This window comes from Frieseomelitta varia, unplaced genomic scaffold, assembly GCF_011392965.1.
Source record: "Frieseomelitta varia isolate USP_RPSP 00005682 unplaced genomic scaffold, Fvar_1.2 scaffold_832, whole genome shotgun sequence".
NCBI classification, from domain to species: Eukaryota; Metazoa; Arthropoda; class Insecta; order Hymenoptera; family Apidae; genus Frieseomelitta; species Frieseomelitta varia.
This window is the reverse complement of record NW_025110626.1, coordinates 24163-49779: the sequence shown is the minus strand read 5'-3', so window position 1 is coordinate 49779 and position 25617 is coordinate 24163. Positions and strand designations below refer to the sequence as shown.

Genomic DNA, 25617 nt, shown 5'->3' with positions numbered 1-25617 from the left:
TTTTTTTTTTTTTTTTTTTTTTTTGTATTTAAACCAGTCTATTTTTTTAAGGTTCCACTTGGTCGTTGGTTGGATTTGAGTCGGGGAGGAGTGGTCATCATAGTTAATTACTATTGGGAAGTGGTCACTGTCGTGTAAATCCTAGGATATTCCATTCCATGTATTGTGCTATCTTGCTGCTGCATATTGACAGGTCTATTGCGCTGAATGTTCCAGAACTTACTGTGAAGTGGGTTTGATTCCCTGTATTGAGAAGGATGAGGTTTGGATCTTCTAGTAGTTTCTCTATTGTTTTTCCGCAGCCGTCGGTTTTTGTAGAGCCCCAAAGATAATTATGGCAGTTAAAATCACCTACTATCAGCATTGGTGGTGGTATTTGGCTGATAAGATCTTTTAGTTCTTGTAGTTGTAGAGGTAGGCTGTTTGGGAGGTATATGTTGCATATGTTTATTGGTTTGGGAGGGATACGGCCACTGCAATTGCTTCAAGATTCGTGATGGAATTTCTTTGGCTCTTACTGTTTCTGTGATCGCTATGGTTGTTCGTCCACTAGCGTGGTTTGTGTTTTTCCCATTTTTTGTAAAGATGACGTACCCTTTTAGAGTTGGCTGGTGTTCGTTCTTGAAGGCATAGTATCGTTGGGTTGTTTGAGGATGATTTGCAGTTGCTCGTAGTGTCTATATGTCTATACGTAGTATCCGTTTATGTTCCATTGGACATATCCTTTTTGAAAGAATATTATCCACATAATTATATAGATGATTCGTATAGTTAGGTATTTATTTAATACAAAATTAGAAGAATAAGAATTGAAATAATTCAGGCTATTTATAATACGTAAAAAGAAATGTATTAAGATAAAATATTCACATGAAAATTTATTGATTTATAAATGTAAATAAATGAACTTTGATACAAACTTTATTATATAAAAATGTATATTTCTTAACATATTCGTGTCCACCATTTTTCACCAAGTCCGTTGCAGGTAACCAGTATATTCCCAGAATTCCGTTATAACTATGTTATGTTTGAAAAAAATGTTAACAAAACCTTTGTTACTTTAAAAAAAAAATTTTTTTAAATTGGGTGATATTAAATGATAATAATAAAAGTTACAAGGTACACAACGTAAGTTATATAACGTAGAAGTTATATAAAAATAGGGAGATTGCGAAATTAATAAGTAGGTAGATAAGAATATATTAGGTAAAGCGAAAAGTAATATCGTTTTTGTGTCATCTTGAAACCAATTGTCGTGCAACTGCACCAATGAAGTATGTTAATTGTTGGTATTTTGAAGCTCTGTTCATACTGTTACTGTTTTCATTTCATTTTTTTTATTTTTGCAGATAGTAAAAATGTTAAGACCAAAGATCGAAGAGGTGCAGTTGCGGTGTATTTTGTTATTTTTGTTTGATAAAGGATTAAAGCTCAAAGAAGCTACAAAAAATTAATGAAACTTACGTCGTTAAATCTTAAATATCCGTGCACAGAATGATAGTGCACAGAAAGTATACAATAAGAAAAAATCATTTGTAAGATTGTAAGAAAACATATGAGTGCAAAGTCGTGATCCAGAATATCTAAAAAAGTTTTGATAAAGAAATAAAATGTATATAATGATTGGTTAATCCGAGGCGTAGAAGCTGTGGATACTCCGAACAAATTGTAATGAATAAAAGGAATATGTGTTTTATAGAAAGAACCGAAAGTCTTGAAATGTTTAAACAAAAACGAAAATGTGATTATAAATTTAATACTAAATTAAATTAAAATGCGGAAATTCAGCAAATGAAAAAGTAGATTATCGATGGAGAAACTGCACAATTAAACGATCAACTTGTCAAGAAGTGCCAAAAATAATTGGGACAGGAAAACTTGGTAGATCTAGAAAAGAATTCCAGTATGTAAACTAAATTCAGAAGAATAAAGAAATCATAGAATTATTAGCAGAAATTATTAGCGAAATAAGCAGTTGTAATTAGGTGAAGACTGACACAAACCAAAACCTAGTAGTTGATTTCGAGATTTAAAAATCAAAAAGTTATTTCAATAGATGGAAATTTAAAATAAAAGGGAAATCCGATGGATTTATTGATAAATATAAAGTAGAGTTGGTTGTTCGAAGCCACAAATAAAATTAACTACGAAGAAGTATTTGCTCTGATGACAAAATAAAAGATGGTGTGAGAAATCTTGGCGACTTTCGTTGAAAAGAAAATATATCAACTGGATGTTATAGGACTAAGGGACTAAATTCCTTGAATGCTGACAAGTTGTGCGCAGTTCCCAATGAGCCGAAGAATAAACTTCTTTATGAATCAGTCGTGGATTTTGCGTGGTTTTTGATCCCGTTGTTAGGGGTTAGTCAGGCATGAGTCGTCCTAAGGTACTTTGACCAGGAATCAAAGTACCAATGGGATAAAATATATAAGAACAACAGGAAGGACCCACAGACAAAAACAGTTTAGTACTGCAACAAGTACGATCGTTATAATATTTTTGTATTTATAAGTTCTCGAATGGAAATCTTGTCTTGTTCTAATAAACAGTTCTGTGAAGTATAATTCTTAATTATATCCTTAACATAACACCGTAAGGAATGAATGATGTTCTAATTTCTTCCGAATCCGCTCGACTGTAGTACAACATAACTCATCAGAATTCATCAGAACGAAATTTTGAAAAGTTGAATGGGAGGGAAAAAAGATCCTGAATATAAAAGAAATTTTAATGTGGAGTTCTTTGCTGATTTCTGAGATATTAATAAAAAACTTTAGGCACAACACATTGAAGTCTGCCTATACAAATATGACTAATATAACGGCCAATGCATATTAGTCATCATCGAGGAGTGGGTTATTATTTATATTTATTATATTTCACAACGATATCATGCTCAATACCTGCAGCGCCCTTTCATACGGCAAAATGCGTATAAGATACATGTTTGAAAATGAAATACAGGAAGTCCGATAACTGATGGTACAATCGACTAACAAGAAGTGATTCTACGTGAAAAAATAAGTCTAAAAGAAAAAATAAAATTTTTTCATTAAAGCTTTCGTTTTCCCGAAAATCAAGTTTTAAAATTTCTCAAGCATACTTAAATTTGGCTAATTTTGTATTGGACAAGCACGAATAATCAATACAAAAATAAGTAAAAAATATAGAATAAAACTTTTTTCGTTTAAGGCGTCATTTTTAAAAAAATAGATTTTGAACATATTTTGTTAAAAATTGCCACTTGATAAATATTCAAACTCGAGTTTCTCGAAAATGAAGCATCTTACAAAAAAATTTTATTCTGTGTATATTCTTTACTCGTTAATTATTCTTTTGTCGTGTCTAGAATTAGCTAAATTCAAATATACTTGATAAATTTTCAAACTTAATTTTCTCAAAAACGAAACCTCAAATGAAAAAATTTTATTCTTTCTTTTCGACTCACTTGTTCATATGTAAATAAAATCACCTTGTGGTTCTACCGCCAGATACGAGACACTCTGTATAAATATTTATATACATACGTATAAGATACATATATAATACTTGCTTTCGGATATCGATATCAATATTGTTTACAACAAAGTAGCATTGTTAGCAAGATTATTACATAATTGACGAAAGTCAAATTAAGTGATTACCTTTGATTACAAGATTTAGCTTTAAACTCGATTTGTTGTGTTGCATGTTCACTTGTATTTCTTTTAAGGTAAATTAGGTAAATTAATGTACGATCAAATATATTTTTATTTATGTACAATAAAATATATTTTTTATTTATGTATTTATTATTATTATTATATAATTATTATAAAATTTATTTTTAATAATTTTTTAAAATGTGATAAAAAATGTGTAACTGATTTTTTTAAATGTAATAATTTAAAACAATTTCCAAATTTTTATAACAAATCTGTATTATTACCTCCAGCATAACATACGAATTCAAAGGGTTAATATTGTATACACTCTTTAATATTATTAATTCGTATTAATTCGCAAACAATCAAGATTCAAGCCTCCGAAATTATTTGATACGCAACATTCGATTCACAAGGTTTCTACAATTCACTCAAGATGAATATTACTTATCTGATTCACAATTGTACACTTATTCGTATATAATAATACTGTATTCATATGTAATGTATTTATACCCAATAATAAAATAAAAACCAGACTTATTGCGATGATAAGACTGATGACAGCGTTACCAAATTCATTACATTCTGACCTGTATCAAAAACGGTTTACATCATGTGCAAATGATAATTTAAATAACTGATAAAAATATATAACTGATAAAGAAATATAATGTGCATTTCAGTGACTTTTTCGAATTTTGTCTATTTCAATACAATTCTTTCCTTAAATGCTTTATTTAAAACGAAAAATTAGTTGAGAGAAATTAACAAATGTATTTTTATGTAATGTAATGTATTTTCATCATTCACTAAAATTAAAAAAAATGAACATGCTTTTCTGATTTTGGAAGAAAACACATATCAGCACATTAGCAAATCAGTAAGCAAATTTTCTTAAAAAAATAAATAAAAATGAAGTATTTCTTTAATTTATACATATATTTATACATATATTGCTTTTGGAAAAATTAAAAATCTAAATGCGTGGATAGGAGAAAAGATTCGCTCTGCTAAAGAAAATATTTATATTTATAAACTAAAAAAGATATTATAATTTCGATTAATTTTTAGAAAAATAGAAAAATTTGACTGATTGGAGATTGGACCGTAATCAATCCTACATCTTTAACTTGGCAGACTTTCTGAATTACCTGCAAAAAAGTATGTCGAAGACATACTTTTTTGCAGATTGATAAGAACATGTTATATTTTTCGTTTTTATTAAATAGTAAAGATTATTTTTTCGGCCTTCTCTGATTAATTTCTCAGTGATATAATAAAATGTTTAAGGAAAAAATTGTATCAAAATAGGGAATATTCGGAAAAGTCAATGCATATTTACTAATATAATAATAATAGGATAAAGAGATAATTAAATATAGTTGGAAGGACAGGAAATAATAACACAAAGAAAAGAATAAGACCAAAAAAGTTTTCACGTAGAAAAAAAAGTAAGCGAAAAATGAAGCTAAGAAAGAAATATGTACATGTAACAACACTTTGTCTTATGGTAAAACACTAGAACCAATTAGTAAAAGAGCTAATAAAAGCTGTATGGATATAAGAACAGATGCGTCAAATATGAACGAAAGAAGAATTCTTAAAAAGACATGAAAAGAATACAAAAATAAAGAGAATAATAGTAGATTAAGAAGGAGAAAAGTGAAAGAAGAAGAAAAAGACGAAGAAGATAGAAACAGAAGGGAAATTATGTAAGAAATGAAAAATATAAAAGGATAAATCAAACAACAAACGTGAGGAATTGAAGAAGAAAGAAAAGTAATAAGAAGAAGAGAATGAAATATTAGAAAGTGAAAATAAATACTGATAAAGAAACCTGAGAAAAGGGACATATAAAGAAAAGTAAAGAAAAGAATGAAGAAAAAAGTGAAAAAGATAGACATAATGCTACAAATGGAAGAAAGGAAAGAAAAAAAGAACAAAGTAAATATAAATAAAACTAAATATTAATAAAATAAGAAAGATAAAGAAGAAAATGCGAACAGAAACATTAATAAGAGATTAGAAAGAACACTTTATAATGTTATTGATCTTCCCATACGTAAATATTGTTTTTATTTAAAACAAACTTATTTTCAAAATTTCAACCAAATAAATGCAAAACATTTTTTTTTTAATTCTGGTTATTATTTTTTGAGTCATCAAAAATCCCCATAAACATTATTTTTATGTAAAATGAAACTATTTTTAAAATTTTAGCCAAATCAGAGTTTTCGAAAATACAGCCAAGAATTTTTCTGAATCTATTAGTAACAAATTGCAAGTATCTTTTCCATACACAGCTGTTTTTGTCTTGTCAGTAATAGTAGATATAAGATATTTTTTATATCTTGTCATCTCCATTAGCAAAATGTTTATCAAATATAAATAAATACATCCAGATTTTAAAAATTTTTATATCAAATGACATACTGATATACAATTATCAGATTAACGTCATTAACGTTGTAACATTATGTAACTTTTTAGCCAACTTAATATATTTTATAATAATGTGTAGAAAGAAAATATGTAAGAAAAAAATAAAATTACCTTTTGCCTCATTGCTTTCTTTTGTTGTAAAAGGAACACCCAAAAATGGTTTTTTCTCTTTTATTAAGTCACTATTTTCTAATGTTTGCAGAAATTTATCTACTTCTTTAGCTTCTTCTAAGGCATCAGAGTATCTATCTTCAACAACTGCGTTTATTATTTCATTTACTTCTTTCGCCCGTTCTATAAATGCTGTCACAACCTCTACAGATGATAGCTTTTTTGATCTATAAAAAAATTTAAACACTTTAATTTTGTATGGATTATTAAAAGTATCTTAATATCATACAGTAATGAGCAAATCTGAACACATATATGTTATTTTTAACACTAATAATATTTTATCAAGTGTTTGCATGTAGAATATAAAAACAAGCAAAATAATACTGTAAAATGTTTCTGTAAAATGTTTTGATTTTCCAAAAAAAATTTCATGATTTTTATTACCATCATTATTCTAGCAGCTATAATTTTTTTTTTTTTTTGTGAAATCAATTTTGCACCAATTAATTTAAATAAAAAATTGTCAATACTTTAAATCGTTATAACATCAATAAAAAAGATCATATAATAATCTATTTATTGTTAGTCTCATTATATCATTTTTTTTTAGGAAATTATAACAGTTTAAAATATCAAAAATTTCATCATTATATGTTACACTCCTTACTATATTAGATTTGTGAGAAAATTCTTATATAATAAATTAATATATAAATAAATTTAATGCGTTTTCTAATATAAGAGATCATTAAAATTATTGATTTTTAAAAAAGTTAAATGTTCTTATACAAACTGTTCCACTTAACTTGAACATCTTAAATATCTCCATTGTTTTTGAAAGTATGAAAAAGCCTTATTAATGAAAGCTACATTGATTAATAGGTCAAAAAATGTACAATTGCATTTAAAAAATCGAAGGTGACTATGAAATTTCTGAAAGCCGTTTGATAAAATTATGAAAAATTAATTACATATTATACAGTATTCTGTATAATATATTATTCAATAATCTATATAACTTTTATCAGAAAAGTTTTTTCATATTTCCCAAAAACAATGGAAATATTTAAGGCCCTCAAAATAGGATTTCCTGTGTAAGTAAAACAAATAAAAGTAATCATAGCATAAAGAATAAGACAATATTTATTGAATATAGAACATTTACAATTACTATAATCCAACATTTGAAGAATTATAATTTGAAGTTCCATCAATGATTGAATTTGTGTTAAATGATGAAATAAAGGATATAACCTACCGATCTGTGGCTTTCATTGCAATAACAACGAAACAATGAAACATTGTCCAAACTGACTCAATTGAATATCATTTCTTCGATGTAATGGGAAGAAATCGATAAATAAATCAACTTCGAACACGTAAATACATAATGGACATTCACTTTAAGATCATTTGATTGACAAAATCGTTCAAAATCGACACCCAAGCTGAACAATTTCAAAGTTGTCAGCATTGTTATACTGAGTTTATTGCTGTTCGCGAATAGATTGCGAACATTTATTGTTCATTGGCAATATGATTATTTTTACAAACAGCAAACAGCAAGCTGATTAGCGAATTCGAACGAACAACTTGGAAGGTGTCAAAGAAACTGTTTGTGAGCGCCAAGCATATTTGAATGCGTTTGTATCATTTCGTTTTTAAATGAACAATTCTGCAACTGTTTGCGAACTATTCGTGAATTTCGTATAGATACGATATTCTGCAATTTTGCAATTTGTGAACAGCTCATAGACCAAATGAAAAAATTAAGTTTTAAATAGATTCTCTTTGAAACATGGACCGTAGAATTTTTTCGAAAAATGTTATTATATGTATTACAATTGTTCCCGATGAGAACAGGTAAATAAATGTTCTCAAAAATAAAAATTTTAGACAGAATGGAACTTATAAAATATAAAGATAAAAATTTGTCTATTGAAGGAACAGATAATTTGTTCAACGATATTAAAAAGATTCTCAATATTTGTAGCAAATACTGATACTGAGAATTATTCAATGAATAGTAGTCGAGTATAAAAATGGATTTTTAATTTTAATAAATAACTTCTAAAATAACTAATTTCCGTGGAACTTTTATTATATAAATCCTAAAATATCTGTTCTGTAAGAACAATATTCAAAAGTGTTGCTAAGTGTAACATTTCTTTCTATAAAAATTGTATAAAAATAAAAAAAAATTTATAAACTGATTTTTTATACGAAATATGTAAATTTCGGACAGAATTTATTTAAAAACGAAAAGAATCTGATAATTTCGATTCCTGTTACAAACAGTTCGCAAACAACTTGCAGAATAACCTGCGAATAACAGTTCGTGAGGAACTCCACTCAATGTAAACTCAATAATAAAGAGAAAAAAAAAAGAAGGAAAGGGAATATTGGATGCATGCTTTATTACGCTATAATACGTACAGAATTCTACACTAAAGATCTATTTATGCAATTTTTCAATGACATTAGGAAATACAAAGATAAATTCTTTAATTTCGTAAGAATGTTGATTAACAATAAACAATAAGTTTTTATGTATTTTAAAGTCATTAAAAAAATAATAATTACAATAAATTCAAATAAAATAATTCAAATAATTGGATTTTTCAAATGACTTAGAAATATTGAATTTATAGCATATATCTGGCTATTAAGTGAGAAATAAATACTGAGAAGTTTTAAGTGAGAAATTCCAAATATTGTTTTATCTTATACAGTATATACCGTATTATCTTCAGATTCCAACTCAAATTTAGTCTTTCCGTTGTGTATTTTCACACGAAACAGTCTAATTTGCAAAATTACCATATAGCATATGAACGTGTGCATCTAATTGACATATCTCGCTGGTTGCAGCGAACCACAGATCACTCTTGATAACGAAGTTATCACATAGACGATTTTGTACTTCATTCTGTCGATGAGGTGTGCACGACCAGAGCAGAACGAAAGTACCATCGAGCCACATATTAATAGTGTTTTCTTGCTTTGTTCGTAATAGAAATAGATATAAGAATATACCGAATAATGAATATAACGAAATAGAGATTCTCTTATTTAAACTAATTGAAAGACAAAAGTTTAAATAATGGAATTTTAGATAATAGAATAATCATTTCTTTGATATAAAATTATATTTATTTGAATAAAAATTATAATTAATTTTATTAAATACTTTTGCAACATGTTTTTTTGATTGCTCACAGTGAGTAATTTCAACGTAAGTAATTGCATAGAATTATATTCTCTTTGTACTTTGAATTATCGAAGCTCTTTTTCGAATTATTTAACGTGAGAAAGCATATCTTCATCATTTCACTTTCATTTGTATTATGTCATTATTATCTTTTTTTATCGTCGTAATTGCAACCATTTCATTACATTAGTATTATCACACACATCACATTCTGATATCTTACAGAATATATCGACAAGTTTTTCAATAACATCTCTCTTCTTATCATCGTTCTTCTTCCTCGTTTTATTTAATTTTTCGCCAAACTCTTTCCAATGTTATATTTAGAATATCGAACCAAACGTTCGTCATACAACTTTTAAATTTACTTTTTTATGTAAGTTTATTATTTCTTCAGTAATATATTCTTGTTCGAGATCGTGATGAGTGGACTGTATAAATTTGATCACCGACAGATATTATTTCCTCGCAAGCTTTCGTTCGTAATGTTTGAGATAGTGTTTGAGACGTTGTTCGAGATAGTGATGTAATACGGTAACGTAATTTCTTGTAGCTTAAGCTAACATAAGAATTAACTGATTTGTAATTGATTTTTGCACTAACTGTAGTACTATTCTTTTATCGCACTGACTGTATTTTGTCACACTTAATGATTAGTAAAGGACTGATTTTTGTCGCACTTAATAATTTGTCATTGATTATCACATTTATTGGTACGTCGCTCTGACTTCCCTGCTGATAGCAGACCTGCTTTATGCGAATATGATGGCGAGTGCTAGCCAATCACTATGAAACTTCAAGCCATTTGATTGCCCTAACGTAATTCCTTTAAAAATGGTGAAATTAAACATCGATAGAATAATCGATGCCAATCGTTTCTAATGGACGCTAAACATAACAGGCACAACAACATAACGATCGACGGCCGGGAAAGGAAACAATGAGTGATCGCAACACAACAGTTGCGATAGAGCAGACAATAGAACTTCTTGCCAGTGTCAGAGTAGGAATCTGATCTAGTTCCAAAAAAAAAAAATTAATGCATGACAATTTGGCAAACTAGTAGAAAATTATTGACGTATTACAACCGAAAAAACAGTATTGGCTAACTAGGCTTAACTTTTGGTCAAACAAAATGAAAACACAAGTTTGAAGGTTATAGACTGATTGGCTTTTTACTTTTTTAGGTTACATTTATATAAGTCATTATCGTAATTTTCGGAGAATTTTGGGAAGTAGTGCAATATATCTCTCTAAATTGTACACCAATATTTAGAAATGGCAAAAATGATACAGATTAGTATTTAAACTAGAAACTCTTATCACACTTAAAAAAAATTATTCTTTGCGGAATATTGCAAGCAAATTGAAGATATAATACAAGGGAGTTCAGAGTACGGTAAAACGTTTTGAGAGCTCTGGCTGTTTAAAAGACAAACCACGATCAAGAACACCCAGGATAACGTCGAAGGCTGAAGATATTAGAATAGAGATTATTTGCAAACAGAACAGACGGCTAACGGCCTCACAAATTCGTGCAGATCTTAATCATAGTAGATCGACTCCAGTATCTCTGACCACAGTGAAAAGACGACTAAGAGCTGGTGGTTTAAACAACTGTATAGCTGTCAAGAACCCATTGCTTTCATCAAAAAATTGCAAAATGCGGTTGGATTGGGCAAAAAGTCACAAAAATTTGACATTTGAGGACTGGAGTAGAGTCCTTTGGACTGACGAATCCCAGTTTGAAGTATTTGGGTCGCACCGAAAAACATTTGTCCGTCGATCTGTAGAACAAAAAATGTTGGCAGAATTTATTGTACCGACTGTCAAACATGGTGGAGGCTCAGTTATGGTGTGGGGATGTTTCTCGACCGTTGGTGTAGAACTGATAAAAGTAGTGAATACAATGAGAAAGGAGGACTATGAACAGATACTTGAGCAACATGCCATACCACCAGGTTGCCATTTAATTAGATCAAAATTTTATTATGTAACAGGTAAGGACCGTAAACACTCATCTAAATTGTGTAAAGAGTTTTTGTTGCTAAAAGAAATACAGATAATTTGGCAAATTTTATCTTTGTTAACAAAAAAAATTTTGCAAAAATACCTACAAAATCGGACAACTGTTAAAAGGATCCTGACAATTCTTCCTGGTTAACGGAAAGAGATTTCATATCTAAATGTTCAGATCAACCAGCAGAAACTTCGAGATTGGCAACACACATACAGTGCTGTATACTCGAAAAATAAATAACGAAAAAATGCAAGATATGAATGTAAGGAATGTAAGGCTATTTTGAACTGTACCATACAAAAGAAAATTGTTGATTTAAATATCTGCCGATATATAATATTATTAAATATAATTTGTTATTAATAATTTAAACATCAACTAAAAAATGAGTTAGTACAAACATAATTTACAATCCTTTTGACGTGCGCGTGTATATCCAAAATTTGGACAAATTGCTGTAAGCGATATAGTGATTTACATGAACTATATTTTCAGACAACGATTGCTATACAGCGATTCGATTCTATAGAGCACCGAGTTTTGAATTGTTCCTTCCGCTAAGGGTTGATGTATAGTATTTTTACAGAGCATCAAAAAATAATTGTATTTTTATTGTTGACCAAGCCGTTGACTTTTGGTTATAAAACCACATTAAAGAAAAAAAAGATAGTTATTTTTAATAATTACATATTCAAGTTAAACTCTACTCCTTTGAAAATTTTCGAGCAGCGGCGAAACGGAACTTCTGCTATTTCACTATCATTCGCTCAATTAATGAATTATAACATATATGACATCAAAACAAGTCAATGAAATAGTAGTAGCATAATAAATTAATATACATTAGTGGACAAAATTATAAGACACTTTGTAAAATAGTACAAAGGTTTTCATTATATTTGTTGCAAACAATACTACGTACAAATTAAAATTATCTAATCTTAATTAAACGAATATTTCAACAAATTCTTAATTTAATTCCTTTGGACAAAATTATAAGACATTAGTACTAGTTTGATACAGAATTCTTTAATAAAGTGAATTTGTTAATTTATGTTTGAAAATTAATAAAACAAAAAGCATGGTACGTGACAAATCACTAAGCGAGGAAGAAAAAATAAAAATTCTACAATTAAAAGCAGAAAGTGAAAATTTAAAACTCAAATGAAAAGCACTTAAAATGAAAAAAGAATCGATGTGTTAATAGAAATTTTTTACATAAACTCAAAAAGTACAATTAAACGAAGAGACTAAAAAGACCACCAATTTTATGCAGGAGACAAGAGAGCAATCTTGAAAAGAGCATTGAATTCGGTCATTACACAAATTCGGTCATTGACAAATTTTATGTGAATTTAATTCAAGTGCATCGGTAAAGAGTGATTCAAAGGATAAAAAAAGTACCTGAAAAGAAAAAAATTTACTATAAAACAGTCATTCATCAAATTCACACTGAAGCATCTTCAGTGAAAGAAAAAATGAAGAAAAATCATTTTCACTGATGAAAAAAAAAAGAATTTAGACCGGCCTGATGACTACAAATACATACTACTTTGATGATCTACGAAAAAGCAGAAAATTTTAAATTATTGTTAATATAGTGCAGGTTCCGTAATGCTTTGGGCAGGTGTTGCTTACAATGGGAAGACAGAAATTAAGTTTATTGATAGTCGATTAAAAAGTATTAGTTAAAAATAGTCGATTAAAAGTATTAGTTAAAAATACTACTTAAACTTAGCAGAAAAACAAATTCATTGTGCTACAAGAACTACTGGAAAAAATTTTATTTTCCAGCATGATAATGCAGCTGTTCATACAACTAAAATTATAAAAAACTTTTTTGACAGTAGAAATATACCAACTTTATATCAACCAGCAAAATCTTCGAAAATTAATATTATTTAAAATGTATGGAGAAAATACTAGCAAGATAATATATGAAGGAGGAAAGCAATATAATAACGTTCAAGAATTAAAAGAAGCAATTTTGTGTGCCTGAAAGAATTTAGATCAATATTATATAAAAAAATTATTCAAGGCCAAAATAAAGAAGGAACAACCCACTATTAATGCAAACACCCTACATTAAAAAAGACTCGAAAATTTCATTTAATTATGAAGATTATTTTTGTTTTCTTTGTTAGTATCTTATAATAATCCAAGTAAAATTGTATTACTTTTGTTCAAATTAAGAATTTGTTGAAATATTCGTTTAATTTACGGAAATGTTCATTAAAATTACATAATTTCGATTTGTATGTAATATTGTTTACAACAAATATAATGAAAATCTGTGTACCAGTAATTTTACAAGGTGTCATAATTTTGTTCACTAATGTATGTATATATGAATGCAGTGGTAGAGCAGGAGAAATTCAGTTGCAATCGTCAGAGTTTAATACATAGATTTCTGAGGGGGCATCAGTGAAGCAAGAAAAAAGAATGTCTGCTTATGCCTTGCGAGCCTATGCCAAGTTCCGCATTGCTATAATTAATATAATTAATGTAACAAAACTAAATAATAAATGTAACAATATTTTATAACAATAGATTCTTAATATTTTCATGAAAATACTTGTCTATTATATACCTTCTGATGCTGTACACTGTAGGGGTACAGGAATCAAGTACGTCTAATATTGTAAAACTGATGCTACATGCATATAGTAGCGTGTGATCCAAAAAGGTATTATATTTCTCGCGTCGGACAGTCAAACTTCATGTATCCAATTATTATATACAACAACAACAAATGCAATGGAAATATTGTTAGTTTCGCATTTCTTCAAACAAGATTGAAACCAATAGGAAAAAAACAATTAAAGAAGGGGAAGACAAATACTATGAAAGAAATGCTTATTTAACAATGATATGTTTTTAACAACTTTGACTTATGTACATGTGTTTTTTCACCTGAGATTTAAATCTTTCTCTATTTTGTCCATATAACGTACAGTCAATCTTATGATACTGTCATACCCTCACTATTTTTGGAAAAAACTGCTTTAAATTAATTGATGAGATTTTTCAATAATTTTTTTATTATAAATATTTATATACTTCATATAGAGCTAGACTAAATCTTAATAAAATCGAATAATTAATAATAAAAATATGTACATGATTTCTAGGAGGAAGCGTAGAATTGATGACCCATGTATATATTGATATCATGTATACTATGTAGAGTGTTTATATGTAATATTGTAAACGATTTCTATGTCTCGCAGTACATTGTGCAAGACTACATTGTACAATAACGTAAGCTCTATTGCAACTTTATATCAGAGCTGACTACAAATAGTATTGATATTAGTACTGTAGGAATATAAAGAATATTACAAGTCGGTATGAAGGGAAGAATCAAAGTTAAAAGACCGCTCTTAACGGCACACGATGCTGCATTTAAAGTTCGTTAAACACTATGTGAACTTTTCTGCACAAGATTGAAAGAGAATAATTTTATCGGATGAAACGAAAATAAATAAGTTTAGGTCCAATGGAAAAGAATGGATTTGGAAGAAATAAAATGAAAAATTAAGCTGAATTGTCCGGCATACAATAAAATTTGGAGAAGGAAACATGATATTCATTGTAGATGGGAAAATGATGACAAGGGTCCTTGATATGAAGTTTGAAAAAATTAGGATTAAATGAAACGGACATGAGCTTTCAATATGATAACGATTCCAGACATATGGCACATATTGAATCCTGGGAAAGTAAAAGATTCAATATCTTGGAATAGCCGTGACAATCATCAGACTCGAATCCTATCGAAAATTTTTGACCAATTAAAGAGAACTGCTAATTAAGAAAGGAAACTGATCTTATAGAAATAAATACAAATTTGTCTTTACTATTGTGACGTCGGGCAACCGACGTTTGTTTGATCCCCAGGGGGCGATTTAGTGTGTTTTGATACGGGATGTTCTGTACCGATGTGAGCGAAGAAAGAATGAATATGCGTGAAAATGTATTGATTATGAGATATGGAACACCATCTCTGACATTCCGTTCCCAAGCGATAGTGAACGCTCCGAATGCGAAGTCATAACACACCATCGATAACTAATGTTATAAAAGGAAGTAAAAGTCAGTTCAGTTCAGTCTTACTTCTAATTTCATAAAGAGACGTCGTCCAAATCCGTAAAGTGCAATTCTACTTCTAGTTCTATAGGAGTTCAAGTTCAATTTTGCTATTTCCGTATAATATATCCGTATATTGTAGTGAATTTTTGATAGTGTTAAGTTTGTGAATAGTCAAATACACACGCACGCACGCATATATATACACATAGTGTCGCTTCATTGCCGATCATCGACATGCTCTCATTGAGACTTGGAAGTAAATAAAAAACGCATTAACTAGAGAAAACACCGCGGATCCCAGCTAGAACTGAACGTATGGTGCCAAATGGTTGAGCCAAAAAGTTACAGCTCGTCGCCAAACCCGAGTTCGCGATAGTTAGCACTCAATTTCCACGCAGCTGGGACGTTGTAGAAAAAAAAAACTTAGAAAAAATATTAGAAAAATGAAGTAAAATTAGAATGAAACTTGTAGAAAGTATGCCTAGAAGAATTCAAGCTGTCATTGACGCTAAGGGTTGATACCCAAAACATTAAAAATACTTAATATTAATCACATTATTGATCAAAATTACATTTCCTGTTTAGTTATTATAATAAATATTTTTTTCGATATAATCGATGTTTGTTTATTAAAATGATAATCTCAAGTTATATATTAAATATGTTTCTAAGAATTTTTGGTCGGCGATTGAATTTCACATTTGAATTTCATAAAAAGTGTAATAAAAAAATTATTTGATCAATTTCATGAGTCACTGTAAGCAAATATCAAGAAACTACAAAATTATATAAAATTTTTTTCGTTTACAACATTTAATTTTAAAATTCCATTATTTATACTATCCTAAAAGTAATATATGTTTAAATGAACTAGAGAGGAAAACTATCAACAATATCTGCCTCTGAAAACATTCAAATTTGAAATAAAAATTTACGAACTTTGTGAATCAAAAACAGGATATTTGGAATTCTTTATAGTATATACCGAAAGTAACATACATTTGAATTCGTCATTGATTACACATAAAACACAAAAAACAGTATTATATCTTTTTGAACTATTATTTCATTATGTCCATACTTTATGGATGGACAATCTCCATAAAATTCCTCAAGGCTAATGCCACAGATTGTGCAGAAACAGATAACATTCTCATCCTATCACAAAATAAAATGAGAAGATAAAAAGGCAATAAATATTGCTACTTTCTAGTTGTGACGTGAACACTCACAAATAGAAGTAAACAGGAATAAAGAAAAAATAAAACTAAAAATTATAATAGAATACAATAATGTGATGGATGATGTCGATTTAAAAACTTGGATATCACAAACTTTTACTTTACAACAAACAAACCTTTACTAGTATTAAAAGACAACGCTTGCATTAATGGTACATTAAACTTTTTCAAAGGTTTCTAAATATCATAGGTAAATTCTATAATTATCCACAATGCAAATTCTAACACAAAACCTATGGATTATTCACAACACAGAACTATTTTAATAAAAGGTCTTCTTTATACAGGGTGTCCCTACGTCTTTAGTACAAGCGAGACCGAAATGATTCTACATGAAAAAATAAGTCGAAAAAAAGAATAAAATATTTTCGTCTGAGCTTCTGTTTCCGAGAAAATCAACTTTGAATATTTTCCGAATACGCATGCACTTAGCTAGAATTTGAATGAATCTTGGTACAGACTTACGTACAACAATAACACAATAATGTACAAATGTACACAATTCAAAATCCGCATATAATTTCTGAAACATTTCCAAAAAATATGGAGTGTAAATGTTAGGCCACAATAGTTAGAAACAAAATCATAGGACCACATGTCTTTCCAAATCGACTAAATTGGAAAAGAATATTTGAAATTCTTAGGCAAAGAGCTATTGCATTTGTTAGACGACGTTCCCCTGTCTAGTAATAATCTAATTTTCCAGCACGATGGAGCCCTACCCCATTTCTCCCGAAAGATACGAAATTTTTTAAATGAACGATTTGAATGTTGTGGCACGACCATCACGATCGCTAGATTTAACACATCTTGATTTTTATCTATAAAATCAAAAATAAAATCTAACACAGTTAATAGAAAAAATCGTTTTGGCGTTTGAAGAATTAAAAACACAAAATACGGGAATGTGTATATGTAAATCTAATTCGTAGAACATGATTCGTTGCACAATGGACAGCATTTTCAATAATTTCTACATTGATAATATAAGTTTTGAAATTCATTTTCAACAATTTCTACATTGATAATGAAAGTTTTGAGACATATCTTATTTTTATTTCTAAATACATATTAATAATTAATCAACATTACAAATGATATTAATTTTATTCTTTATTTTCAACTTATTTTTTCATGTAAAATCACCCTACTTTGTTTATACTACCGACACCGAGACGCCAGTACACGCCACCATTAAATGTACGCGTAGTCGGAGAATACTACTCAAAGTCAATTTTTTCGAAAACAAAGCCTCAAACGAAAAAATATTATTCTTTATTTTTTACTTATTTTTTTCATGTAGAATCAGTTCACATGTCTTACTGACGCTTGGACACCTTGCATGCGCATGCGCGTGCGCGTGTATATACGCACGCACAGATATAGATACATATACATCTTTTAATGTAAATTTATATATATATATATATAATTTTACACACACATATATTACATTACATTAAAAATACAAAATTGATTAATTTTTTTCTATTTTCTTTACGTTCATCGAGATCTAATCATTTTTTAATCATTTATACGTAACAAAGAAATCAAAAATGTCTTGTTAAAATCTATGGTAAGATTCTTTTCTTATGAATTGATTCAAAATTAGATTCTAGAAATAAAAAAATATAAAAACTTTATTACAAAATTTATCTTACCTAATGTAATTTAAATTTTATGAAATCATTTCTTTCATTCAAAGTGTGTTTTGACATTTCATATATGTATATATATAACGTATATAACATTATTTTATTTATATTATATTCTTATACACATTTATTTATATAAAATTAGAATTTTTTTTAGTTAAAAACCAAGAATTAATATTACATTACTCATTACTATCGACAAGGTATAGATGTTACATATCAAAACTAAAATATTTGAAAATTAATAAACTATCTAGCATATTCATATTACTTGAAATAATAACATTTTACATGTTCATTGTTTCATACGTACATTTCATATGTTCAAATAAGTACATTTCATTCTTGTTACCACTACAAAAGATAATAGAATTTAAGATCAAGAGCAATTTATATTATAATAATAATTATGAAATATACATAGAAAAACATTATTACAAATGAAATGAAAACATAACAAATTATTACAAAATGACAAGCCATAAGTATACAAGTAATAAATCACATAGATTTATAATCTTTCAGACAGAACTTTCACACAAATCAGATATGTAGATAGATCACAATACATAGATATGTAGATCACAAAGATAAATTGAAATATATTCAATAAATATAATTTCTTATTATCATAACGATCTCTTAACTCATTATGTATGCTATAATAGTAATATTTTAAATTATTTATTACTACTAAACTGTGGACTTTATAGAAAATATAAAAGTATGAAATTGCATAAAATGCACAGAATATGAAAAAATATATAAACATTCAAAATATTCTCTGTAACATTTGGTGCATAAAACAATTTTTTTATTTATTTTTTCATTTATATTCTCAAAAATATGACTTGCACAGAAATTCACAGTTTATTTATTACTATACAGAATGATTCCCATAATTAATCAAATTTAGCAAATTTTATTATGTTATACCTATGATCATTGAATCGCAATTACAAAACAGAGTTATGCTTTTTTGGATATATCAATTTCTTATGTTATTTTATAAATATTTATTATATTTATAATGTTTTATAAATATGCAAAAATATTTAAATAAAATAAATAAAATATTTCATTTTTGAAATAATTCAAAATAAGTCTTCAAACATCTCATTATTTTATTTTATATTACTTATTTATTTTTCTAATCATTTGTATCAATATATAATATTGTATGACATCTATCCATGATATCACTATTTTATTATTCAATTAAATAATACTGTTACAATGAATCATCATATTGCATTATCTATCATAAAATATATCATTTTCTAATATTATACTTATACTATTATAAGTGGTATAATACTTATCATATTAATTTAAATAAGCAAGTCAGATCAAAATAATTTAAAATATGTCAGATAAAAATAATTTAAAATATGTCAGATAAAAATAATTTAAAAAATGACTCCAGAAAAACGACTTTAATATTAACCAGGCATAGATTTCATACGTATCCAAAATATAAACTGTTATACATTCAGTTTCAATGCAGTTAAGTATATATTATAGATAAACTATTTTTATTTATTTGGCAACAATGACTTGATTATAAATAATGATTATAAATATAACTCCTTTTGATTCAATATAACAAATAATTTTAAATATTAATTAAAAAATATATTTTTTAATATTCATTATAAGTATTTAAAAAAATTAGAGATCTAATAAATTATTAAATTGTTAATAAAATTATTTTATGCTTCTTAACACTATAATCAGAAAGTAATATAAATCTATTAACAAAAAGTATATGCATCAAAGTACATAAACACACTGACATAATATCAGAAAAAAATATTATAGAATGATAGAATTTGTTAAGTGCGAAATCATTTTCAATCATTTCTCTTAACTTTATTTTGAATAATGATATAACGTGGCTTGGAATCACTCTGTACGAGTAACTTCTATCATTAATTAATTGAATAATATTAATAATTTAATATTAAAGAATAAATTAATTAATGAAATACCTGATTTTTCCAGCTAATTCTGATGCACTCATTAACAATAAATTATTCTTGACAGGTGGTACTTTCTGTATTTTAGAATCATAATATAACCCAAAAATGAAATCTACTAAAAAATCAAATATTACATGAAATTGGATAAACAAACATTTTAAAAAATATTTTAAGATCTTGATTGTCATTTCAAATATTGTCTGGCTCTTGTCACTTTCCTAAAACATATGAAAATATTTCAGTTAATTTAATTTCACTCATTTTTCTCACAAAAATAATTGTTAAATTTAACCTCAAATATCATTAAATTATAGATGACTATACTAATCTTTATTAAATTACTAAAATTTAAAGCTTATTAATGTTTAATTTCATTTTGTATTTTATTTTGTATTTTATACCTTATTTTATAACTTATGATAAAAAATAATAAATAATTTAAATTAATTGTAAGTTAAAAGTTACAAATCAAATAATCTAACTCTAAATAATTTTGTAGTACTCAATAACCTAATATTATTTAAGAAATAAGAAAAAAAATAATTACATATCTTCGTATTTCTAAATACTATGTACTTAGCTAATATAAATGAAATATAAGAAATGATGTCCTTATAAATAAATGTCATATTACAACGTAAATAAATTTCTTATATATTTACCTGCACTCGTGAATTTTTTACTAAAGTACACATATTGATAAATTTATAGTACAGATATAAAATATTAACTCAGCAACTTTCATGCACGTGAGACATATTTAAATACAAGAAAAATAACATGATATATTATAAATTAAATCTAAGTTGTAAACTGAATTTTAGTAAATAGTAATATAATATTCATTTAGAAAATTAATTTAGACTAATATATTTATACAACAATTTAGTCGGAATATTATTGGCAACGAAATAATCACTAGGTAAAGCTACACATGCATATACATACACGGAAGTATATACTTTTTAATATAACTAGTATCTTATATATTTAATACGTATATATATAATATATACATTAGTATATATATGAAGCATAGTCTTTAATATTAATTTCAAATTCTAAATCGTGATCAAACAATAAATAGCATATCAATGAAATCATCTTGGTTATATATAAATATTTACAATAAAATAAAAATCATATATTATTTAATTTACAATTTTGTTTAATACTAGATTTGTAACATTGTGTGTAGTGTATTAATATAAACTATTAGATATATTTAATAAAACTTTATATTTAATAAAAACTTCATATTATGTATTATATATATTAATATTAGATATTATACTGCGATATTATTACTTTATTATATTATTATTTCATATTATATTGCGATATAATTTACTCTGTTGTATATTTAACAAGTTTTTTTAAAAGGTATTAAATGTAAAAACTAAAATAATTTTTATATCCAGAATTATTTATTCTATATGCAACATTACACCAATGAACTTTATTATACAATAATATTAGTTATTATTATTAGACAAATTAATTAAATATTACCATTAAGTAAAAAAAAATTAGATATTTGAAATTAATCACATGCAACAATTTAATTTATCAGTAAATATAGATAATACCAAATTTCACAATCAAATTTAATTATACTATTACTTTACAATTTCATTTTATTCTTAATACTATAATAATCTTACATAAATTATATATGTATTTTATTATATAATATTAGTTAAATATTCTAATTATTTATGCTTGAAGTTAGCTTCCTAAATTTTTAATTAATTACTTTAAACAAATAGACATTATAATAAACGATTTATTATTAGCAAAATCATGATTTATTAATAATAAAAATGATTTATTATTAATAACAAAATTTTCCTATTTTAATAAACAAAATATATGTTGAAATTGTTATTGCTCCATTCAGCAAGGTCTTTTGTTTATTGCTCCACTCATAAATTCATATTTATCATATTATATGCTTAATGGAAATTTTAAGAACTAACCATCGCAACTTAGATTTGACGCGCCAAATATAAACTGAAACATATAACAAGTTTTTATTTAATAATTTATTGATTTATTGATTAATTGATTAAATGTTAGATTGAAATATTGATTCTGTTTGCTACTTGAACGATCGGATTAAGACATTAAGTATCTATAAGAGATTAATCTTAAGTTAATAAGATATATTTTGATATATGATGATATATAAGATTTAAAATTTTAAAAATGGAAAACGTAGATTCAAAATTCATTCTGATATTACATAGTAAGTAAAGAGTTCTGACGTACTTTAAATTTTGTAAAATTTAATTCCTTATAATAATATAAAATTAAACTCCATTGCAATTCTAAGTTTGTTTTCCAATTTATTATTCAATAAAAGAGTTTGCAAATGCATTAAAATAAACACGTGATCACAAGCGAAGTATGTACAATTTAATATAAATAAATATAAGAAAGTATTTAAATAAAAAAATTTATTACATAATACCATTATATATTCATTTTCGAATTTATTATTATTTAATTATTTACGTATACAGTAAAGATCAAGCACGATATTATTATACAATTTTTATATTCTTTTCTATTTTAATTTGTTCGAATAATTGTATGATATGTAGAAAAATCATACATATTATAAGTAATTTTGTTTAATAGTTACAAATATCGATAAATCTATTGAATTATGCCATATTCTTTTTTTTATTGCAATTTAAAATTGCATTGATTATTAGCGACCATTAATAGATGGCACAGACCTCATCTCTGTAAACAGTTTAGTTTTTGGTTAATTCGTACATGTCGGTCGTGATATATTCTTGGCCATATTCTTGTTTTGATGTTTGTTTACAATACGTAAATATGTTTTAATTTAACGTAAATATATTAAATACATATAAAATGTATATTATATAAAAATGTAAGTGACCAATATATATAGTTTTATACATAGATAATATTAAAAAATATTTTAAAAACTGTGTTTTATAGGTTATGTTTTCATACATAAATTTGATAAATGGAAATTTACAAATATTTATTACTATATATAAAATTTTAATAACTTTATATATTATTTATTAAATAACTTTATATATTAATTATTATTATAACCAAATATAAATAAAAAATATGATTACATATTTAGTTTATATAAATTGTAAGATTTTATCTCAATTCTATTAAAATTATAATATATTTTATTAAATAAAATTGCAGTGGACAACATCAAGAAATACAATTACATTCTGGGTTTACTAAATCAAATTTCATTAAACAATTTGGAAAATAAAACAGAAAATGGAGAAGATTGGAAAAACAAAAGTGGTATGTAACGTTATATTTTCCTATTATTAATCTAAATTACTAATCTTTGAAAATATGTTTTCAGAAACAAGCCATTGAATTCCTTTGGTTAAATAAAAAAAATATGTCAGAAAAGAAAATAAATGTGAGAAAGATTCAAAAATCACAGAATAGTCATAATCAATGTAAAATTATTCATTATTATAAAAGAAGTAGAAGACAACATCCAATAAGTTCTTCAAAATATAGAATACTCTCTGAAATAAAATCGCATGTAAATAAAAAAAATTGGAGTAAAGTTAAGAATCTACTTTTATTGTTACTAAATTTTTCTAATGATATTGAACCATTAATATGGCGTTATTGTCTTATATTTACATTATATGGTCATGTTGATAATTTAGCCAATATTTTCCAATTCTTTGAAATGTGCATTGGTTCTATACATTCTGATAAAAATGTAATATTAAAAAATATATTGTATTTAGATGATAAATAAATAATTATTACACTATAAACAAAATGTTTTATTAAAATATATATTTTGTTCTTTTATTTATTTTTTACAACATGCACTAATGGTTAAAATAAATTTTTAATATTTTTAATTCAAAATTCAAATTTTAATATAATTAAATTCAAAATTAATATATATATATATATATATATATATATATATATATATATATAATAGATAATTTATTTATATAATTATAATTTTACCATATTTTTATTATAGTATAATTAATAATAACAAAAAATCTATATTTATATGCATTTGAAATATAATCTGTATAATAAATAAATAATAAATAAAGTAAAGTAATGAATTCATATAATATCAAAAAAGATATACATAAAATTATTGCTTTAAATTAAGTTCAAATACGTGTTAATACAAATTTTTTATATTAATATCCATCTGATAGGAATATGTTCACATATATACAACTTCTAATAATTTTTATGTTATTTTTGATATTTATTTTCAAATGAAGCATAAACATTTGTACTAGTAATAGAACCTTCCTTTTTCAAATATTTTAATATTTGAATATTATATTTTCCAGTAGAACATGTAAATAACAAGATAATCTACCATACATATGTATTCTATTCCAGTAATATAATATTCGAATTTTAAGATATCTCAAAAATAATTCACATATGGGATAATATTAATTAACACTGTATTTTTTAACATATCAATATAGAAGTTGAGTATTTTGAATTAATGAGATTTGATCAATAAGAATAACATATGCATATTTTAATTTATTTAATATTATTCTAAGATATTTAAATGTATAATAATGTTTATAATTTGTTGTTGAGATAATTATTAGCAACTCATGCCCCTCTGTAAATATAGTTTTTACAAAAGGAATTTAAAATACAATTTTAAATATTCTGTGACTGTGTTTTATTACTATGGTTTAATAAATGATAGAATCTTTAACTAGCAATAAAATAAGAATTAAATAAATTCCTATTAATAAAAGATGACTAAGTATAATAAAATTAAGCATCTGTTTGTAGACTTGAGATATTGGTTGTCATAAATTTTTAGATAGAATATATTTAAATGTTTGTAGCTTCATTTTTACATATCTTTTTATATATCTCAACAAATTATTCTGTGCTCTAAATTTAGCAAATAGTTCCAAAAAAACTTTTTAACGGCATCCTTTTACATAATTTTTTTTTATATTGCCTATCGGTGTGCATGATTCCAGCCAAACAAAATTAGTTGCAACAAAAAGGCAAAAAAAGTTCAAAAGTAAACAATGTTCTCTAGGGATTGACGATCCAACATTTTGATTTTTGTGAAAATTATGAAAATGACAGCTATTTGTTTTTGATGTATCGAATTTATGCCAAAAATTTCTACGTTTTTTGTTTATATTTTTCGAAAT

The 25617-nt window shown here is 25.9% G+C and overlaps 2 protein-coding genes across 5 annotated transcripts; one reads left to right on the top strand and one right to left on the bottom strand.

The window, feature by feature from the left end:
- Positions 1–937: 937 nt before the first annotated feature.
- Positions 938–21350, bottom strand: LOC122536409 (fatty-acid amide hydrolase 2-A-like). 4 transcript variants are annotated; one of them, XM_043668767.1, is made up of 4 exons: positions 21073–21346; positions 20420–20628; positions 6207–6433; positions 938–1020 (listed from the first exon to the last, which is right to left on the bottom strand). In XM_043668767.1, the coding sequence occupies exons 1-4, from the start codon at positions 21103–21105 to the stop codon at positions 971–973; spliced, it is 519 nt and encodes a 172-aa protein (XP_043524702.1). In that variant the 5' UTR covers positions 21106–21346; the 3' UTR covers positions 938–970. The 4 variants fall into 4 exon arrangements, with proteins under 4 accessions (XP_043524702.1, XP_043524703.1, XP_043524701.1 ...); XM_043668768.1 differs by lacking the exon at positions 938–1020 and adding an exon at positions 2657–2715; XM_043668766.1 differs by lacking the exon at positions 938–1020 and adding an exon at positions 3928–4243.
- A 1818-nt stretch (positions 21351–23168) lies between these two features.
- On the top strand, positions 23169–24220 carry LOC122536411. The gene is made up of 3 exons (XM_043668769.1): positions 23169–23315; positions 23615–23722; positions 23787–24220. The coding sequence occupies exons 2-3, from the start codon at positions 23696–23698 to the stop codon at positions 24198–24200; spliced, it is 441 nt and encodes a 146-aa protein (XP_043524704.1). The 5' UTR covers positions 23169–23315; positions 23615–23695; the 3' UTR covers positions 24201–24220.
- The last annotated feature ends 1397 nt before the right edge of the window (positions 24221–25617 follow it).